Source organism: Otolemur garnettii, unplaced genomic scaffold (assembly GCF_000181295.1).
Source record: "Otolemur garnettii isolate 467f Iridium unplaced genomic scaffold, OtoGar3 scaffold00011, whole genome shotgun sequence".
NCBI classification, from domain to species: domain Eukaryota; kingdom Metazoa; phylum Chordata; class Mammalia; order Primates; family Galagidae; genus Otolemur; species Otolemur garnettii.
The window spans coordinates 4,556,995-4,563,629 of record NW_003852406.1 but is presented as its reverse complement, the minus strand read 5'-3'; the positions used below and the strand labels follow the sequence as shown (position 1 = coordinate 4,563,629).

General features: G+C 37.0%; 1 protein-coding gene across 2 annotated transcripts in view; it reads right to left on the bottom strand.

Moving 5' to 3' along the window:
* TMOD2 (tropomodulin 2) overlaps positions 1 to 6,635 on the bottom strand; it is a 58,747-nt gene that overhangs the window by 23,044 nt on the left and 29,068 nt on the right. Inside the window, exons 6-7 of one of the 2 annotated variants that reach the window (XM_003784360.1) lie at positions 6,370 to 6,500; positions 4,617 to 4,724 (exon numbers count right to left, since the gene is read on the bottom strand). In XM_003784360.1, the coding sequence (XP_003784408.1) occupies positions 4,617 to 4,724; positions 6,370 to 6,500 (239 nt within the window). The remainder of the gene's footprint in view (positions 1 to 4,616; positions 4,725 to 6,369; positions 6,501 to 6,635) is intronic. The other variant, XM_012801864.1, reaches the window with a different exon arrangement.

The window sequence follows — 6,635 nt, the reverse complement described above, 5'->3', positions numbered from 1 at the left end:
GCGCCTGTGGTCCCAGCTACTTGGGAGGCAGAGGCAGGAGACTTGCTTGAGCCCAGGAGTTGGAGGTTGCTGTGAGCTGTGATGCCACAGCACTCTACCCAGGGAAATAGCTTGAGGCTCTGTCTCAAAAATAAATAAATAAATAAATAAACAACCCCTCATTTCTTTCCCTTGGTTCCACTTCTCTTTGCTCTGCTTACCCTTGGGCAAAAGTGAGGAGGAGAGAAGACAGGAGGGTGGTATGACACACACATCCATCAGAGTTGGAATGAAGGAAAAGTGAAAAATCTCCAAAAGAAATAACAGTCTTTACAAATCAGTAGTAAAATCATATTTTGAGGGCCATTGTGGTAGCTCATGCCTATAATCCTAGCACTTGGGGAGGCTGAGGCAGTAGGATCACTTGAGGTCAGGAGTTTAAGACCACCCTGGGCAACATAGCAGACTCTGTAAAGACCCTGTCTCTACAATAAAATAAAAAAGTAGCCAGCATGGTGGCATGGTGCCATAGTCCCAGCCACTCAGGAGGCTGAGGCAGGAGGATTGCCTGAGCCCAGGAGTCTGAGGTTGCAGTGAGCTTGATCATGCCACTGCACTCTAGCCCGGGCAATAGAGCAAGACCTAGTGTCTGAAAAACATAATAAAATAAAATAAAATAAAATCATATTTTGAAAACTCTACCCATATAAAAGAATGGATGAATATATATATTTCCTGAAGTCCTTCTATTTTATAGACTGTACTGTGACTATACCAATACATTTTAAAATTTAGGGTACATGTGATATTTTGATAATTGTACATAATATATAATGACCATATCACGTAACTGGGATATCCATCACTTCAAACCAAACATTTATCTTTTGTGTAGGGAGTATCACAGTTCTTTTTTTTTTTTCTATTTTTAAATATATACTAATTACAGTTAACAATAATTTCCCTACTGTACTACTGAAAACTAGAACTTATTCTTTCTATCCCATTGTATTTTGTGCCCCTTCATGAACTTCTCTTCATCCTTCCCTGCCCCTCTCCTTTCCCAGCCTCTGGTAACTACCATTCCACTCTCGACCTCCATGAGATCGACTTCTTCATTACATTTCCCACATATGAGTTAGAATATGTGATATTTTTCTTTCTGGGCCTAATTTGTTGCACTTAATATAATGACCTCCAGGTCTATCCATATTGCTGCAAATGACAAGATTTCATTCTTTTTTATGCCTGAGTGGTATCCCATTGTGCATATATACATTTTCTTTATCCAGTCACCTGTTGAAGGACATTTCCATATCTTGGTTATTTTGAATAATGGATGCCATAAACATGCATATCTATATGTCTCTTTGGTTGACTAATTTTCTTTCTTTTGGATATATCCCCAGAAGTGAGATTGCTGGATCATAAGATAGTTCTACTGTAAGGTGACCAGATTTTAACATTGGTAAAGTGGGACCCCATTGGGAGGGGGGGCTGGGGGGTGGCAGGGCCTGGGAGGTGGGACCTGACAACAATGCAAACTTTGATAAGCAGTTCTCGACAATCAGTTCTCAACAATTATTTGTTATTATTAAAGTTTAACATTATAAAATTAACAAAAATAATATAAAACTCATATCCTGGCGAAATAGCCACATGGCAGCTGAAAACCATATATTCCCTTCCTGTTCTTCTGTGTTCCCTAGCTTGTCGTGCATTCTTTCCAAAAATTGGGACTTTTTAAAAATGCTGTGGGATATGGGACAAATTGTTAAAAATCAGGACTGTCCCACCAAAAGCGGGACGTCTGGTCACCTTATTCTACTGCTAGTTCTTTGAGTAAACGCCATACTGTTTTCCACAATGGCTGTGGTATTTTACATTCCCACCTACCGTGTACAAGCACTTCCTGTTCCCTGCATACTCCTCAGAAATAAGTTACTTTTTAAAAAGCATGATACAAAGGAGGTTTAATTGTGTATAACTTTGACTCAACATGTATAAAAACAAAGTAAACAACATGTGTGTACCCCTTAATATTCAGAAATTTTAAAAAATTTTTCTTAAAAATGTTACCAAAAAATCTTAGCTCCAAGTGCAGTGCTTGTCATAGGCACTCAACATATAATTGTTGCATTAAAAATAGCATCAAAAAGATTATTACAGTTGGAATTTAGTCCCTGTGGCAAGTTATCTATTTGACCTAAAATAGAAGTTAGGTTATTTACCAGTATTCTGTTGACAATGGACTATACACTATGCCTAAACCTCCAGTTTTACTGAAAGTAACATATTAAACTGAAGTGACAAATCATTTCTTTGTTCATCCCTTTATTCACTTACATACAAAGTATATTGTGAATATTTTTGCTTTATTGAAAACAAATCTACCAAAGAGCAGAGACAGAACAAAATCATATACAGGTAAGAATCCTTAAATTGCTTATTTCACCTTACCAATGGTTTAGTTCTATGATTTTTTTCTATTTTAATGATAAGTTTCGAATTTAAAACTGCTTTCAACCTACAAATTTAGGTGTGTAATAATCACTGGTGAAAACACTAATTTTGTAGCGTGGGCCCTCTTTTACATTAGTATTTATCTCAAGTTTGCTGTTGTTATCATGGAAATATTCCCTCCTGCTGAGAGGCTGAAGGTCATGATCTTTCATTCATTTAACAACTACTTTTCAAACACCTATTCTGTGGCAGGACCATAATAGGTAGTCATTACTTTTATGTCATCTGTTTTAAATGCTATTTTAGATCTTTCAAAGGACTTATTACTATAAATCAAAGCATCAAATCAGGACAACTTTTGTTTCTTTAGCGTGATGTAAGGGCTGGGCATTAGATGCTACAGAGCTACAGGGTGATGCCCAAGCTCTAGAAATAGGACATATTTTAGCCAATGATTTGACAGTGAGGCATTTTGTATAAATATAGCACAGCTGGATGGTTAAGCATTCTGGTTGTGGAACCAGAAAGACCTGGTGGTAACTCCTGGCTCTGCCACTTACTTGTCTTATTACCTCAAACAATTTCCTTAACCTTTCTGAGTTCAGTTTGCTCATTTGTTAAAGTATTAACTAATAATAGAATATACCTCATAGTGTTATAGTAATGATTAAGTGAGATGATGTGTATAAAGCACGAAGATTAATAAGGGCATTTACTAATTCCTCAAGAAATTAGCTATTAACAGGAGGAAATAATAGTAAGAATAACTAATTAGCTATTAATAGGAGGAATAAAAATGATGACAGTGATGGTTGAAGTATTTACTTGGATCAAGGGTAAGGTGACCAGATTTTAACATTGGTAAAGTGGGACACCATTGAAAGGGGGGGAGGATTCTTAATTAAAAATCTGGTCTATATGGAGCAACAAAAATTTTCACAGAATGCAAAAATAGTATTGTAATATACTTTTTAAAATTTCAACATAAGTACAATTTACAAATATAATACATTAAAAATTATGTATAGTATTATTTTATTCTTTGGCATATTTCTCATCAAATTCTAACAACTGATCAACAATGCAAACTTTGATAAGCAGTTCTCAACAATTATTTGTTATTATTAAAGTTTAACATTATAAAAATAATAAAAATAATCTAAAACTCATATCCTGGCGAAATAGCCACATGGTAGCCAAAAACCGTGTATCCCGTTCTCCCACCATTCCCTAGCTTGTCATGCATTCTTTCTAAAAATTGGGACTTTTTTAAAATGCCGTGGGACGCAGGACAAATTGTTAAAAATCGGGACTGTCCTGCCAAAAGGAGGATGTCTGGTCACTTTAATCAAGGGGCTTCCTTATTTGGCTGAATTATCTAAAATGAATAGAGGGGACCAGCCTATTATTCTAGTACTGTGGGAGGTCAAGGTGGGTAGACTGCTTGAAGCTCATGAGTTTGAGACCAGCCTGAGCAACAGCGAGACATTGTCTCTACTAAAAATAGAAGAACTAGGTGGGCTTTGTGTTAGGTGCCTGTAGTCCCAGCTACTCAGGAGGCTGAGGCAAGAGGACCACTCGAATTCAGGAGTGTGAGGTTGCTATGAGCTATGATGCCATGACACTCTACCCAGGGAGAAAGAGTAAGACTCTGTCTCAAAAAATAAAATAAAGTGAATAGAAGAAATAGAGCTTTTGGTTGGCTTTTATCATATTCTGGTTAACAGATTATCAAACAAACATTTCAAGATTAGATTGTTTAAAATATTTGAGATATATATTAATCCATTACAAAGTTTAAAGTAAAATATACTTTTATATGTTTTTAGACACCAAGTTTCTACAGGATTTTAGGGCCTACTATCCAATGACTATAACAGAATATTACTATAGATGCCAAGTTTCAGAAAATTTGTACCAAACAGAACACACCGTAAATTTTTAGTTAAATGCCAAACGTGTTTCTTTCTCTAAAAAGTATAGGGCTGAGAAAATTCCAGTTGAAAGTGCCTAACAGTTGGATTCTTAAGTTTTAATTAAACATTGCAACTATAATTTTGCTTATTAACTCTATAGAACATAAAATTCCCACATCTAAAAATTGTTAATAAAAAGAATTAAAGAGTCTCTTATGAATTAAATAAGTCATGTTATATTTCTAAAATTTTACTCACAATGGCCACAGGGTCATTGCTGCGGGTTGCAGCCAGGCTGAACTTTTTTACATGAGTATTAGTCTCCAAAGCCTTTGCAAATTCCTTCAGAGTTGGAATTGGAATGTTCTAAGACAGAGAAAACAGGGCTAGTTGGCGATCCATTCCACAGCAAACTCACCTCAAGTTAAGAACCCACAACTTTTAAATACCAGACATGTCTACATGGCTAATTACATGATAATCCTCCTAAAAGGGTCATTATCAACCAGCCACTCTGAGCTGACAGCACCACTTAGTGTTCACAACCATCTAAGACAATGGTACATTCTGATGTTGCCTTTTCTTCCTAAGAAATTATGCACATGCTAAACTTCCCCCTTTTTCTCTTCTAATCTCCCTATTCTAGCTGTTCTGACCTACCTGCCATTCTTTTAATATACCATGGTCTTTCTGTTTTCCTCGCCTTTATATATATGCTTTCCTTTTACTTGAAAATTCCTTTTGTTCTTTTCTTCAACTAATTCCTATTCATCTTTCAAGACCCAGCTGACATATCACCTCCTTCGTTTATTTGCTCTCCTAGGCAGCATTTAATTTTTTTCTCCTTGTAGTTCCATAACATTTGGGGGATTCCTACATCATGTTGCAATGATCTGTTTAGTGTTTTTCTCCTACTACAACCTGTTTAGAGTGAAGACTGAACGGATTTTACTCATCTTTGTGCTTCCTCTTATATAGCACTTAGCACCTACTGACCCATGAGGACGGAGACAATATAGGGTATGGCTAGAGAAGAGTCCTAGTTGCACTACAGACTAGCTCTGTGACCTTAGCAATTTAACCTCTTTAAATTCTACTAAGGACTAAATGAGATAATAAATTTCAAGTATTTAGCAAAGGCTACGACACATAGCAAGTACTCAATAACAGTCAGTTACTATTATTACATGCTTAGAACTGGTCAAGTAAGAACCAAGAAAACAGACCTCAGGCAATGTTCACACATATACACTGGCCCCCTGCCTTTGAGAGTGGCATGAGTTATTGGAAGTGATGATATATGACTTCAGAGACCAGGTCATAAAAGGTATATGGCTTCCTGCTTTCTCTCTTGATCACTCGCTCTGGGGGAAACCAGCTGTCATGATGTGAGGACACTCAGGCAGCCCTATGAAGGGGCCCACGTGGTAAGAAACTGAAGTCTCTTGCTAGCAGCCACAACTGTGCTGTCTTCACAGTGGTCCTCCTGCCCAGTCAAGCCTGACATTGCAGCTTTACTACATCATAAGTTGAGACCCTGACCCACAACTATTCAGCTAAGCTACTCAAAAAATGTATGAAATAGTAAATGATTTTTATTTGAAGCCTCTTAGTTTTGGAGAAATTTGTTATCCAGTAATAGTTATGACAAATGTACTATGTTTAACCCTTAATTCTTTTCAAAGAAATCTAAAAAAACACTGTTTTAATGGGGCTTGGTGGTTCATGCCTGTAATCTCAGCACTCTGGGAGGCCAAGGTGGAATGCTTAAGTTCAGCAGTTCAAGACCAACCTGAGCAAGAGTGAAACCCCATCTCTACAAAAAGTAGAAAAAACTAGCCATGGTAGGTGCCTGTAGTCCTCAGGACTTAGGAGGCTGAGGCAAAAGGATCACGTGAGCTAAAAGTTGGAGGTTGCTGTGAGCTATGATGACTCTACAGCACTCTAGCCAGGGTAACAGAGGAAGACTCAGTCTCAAAAAAAAGAAAGAGTCACGGTTGTAATGAAATACCTTAATGTTGTTGAGGTTGACTTCCTGCAGGCTGGGATCATTGGCTTTCATCTGCTGCAGACTCATTTCCACATTTGTGGGGTTAGGTGGTTCCTCAAATACTGGCTTGACCTTCTCACCTTTGACCACATCTAAGACACAAGTTTTAATTTTTTAAAAGAAAATACAAAGGCTCTTCTATCAAAATCAGAGACGTCTTCCCCCTAAATAACACATCTTTCATATGTTTTCATTACAATAATATTCTCTTTTTTTTTTTTTTTTTT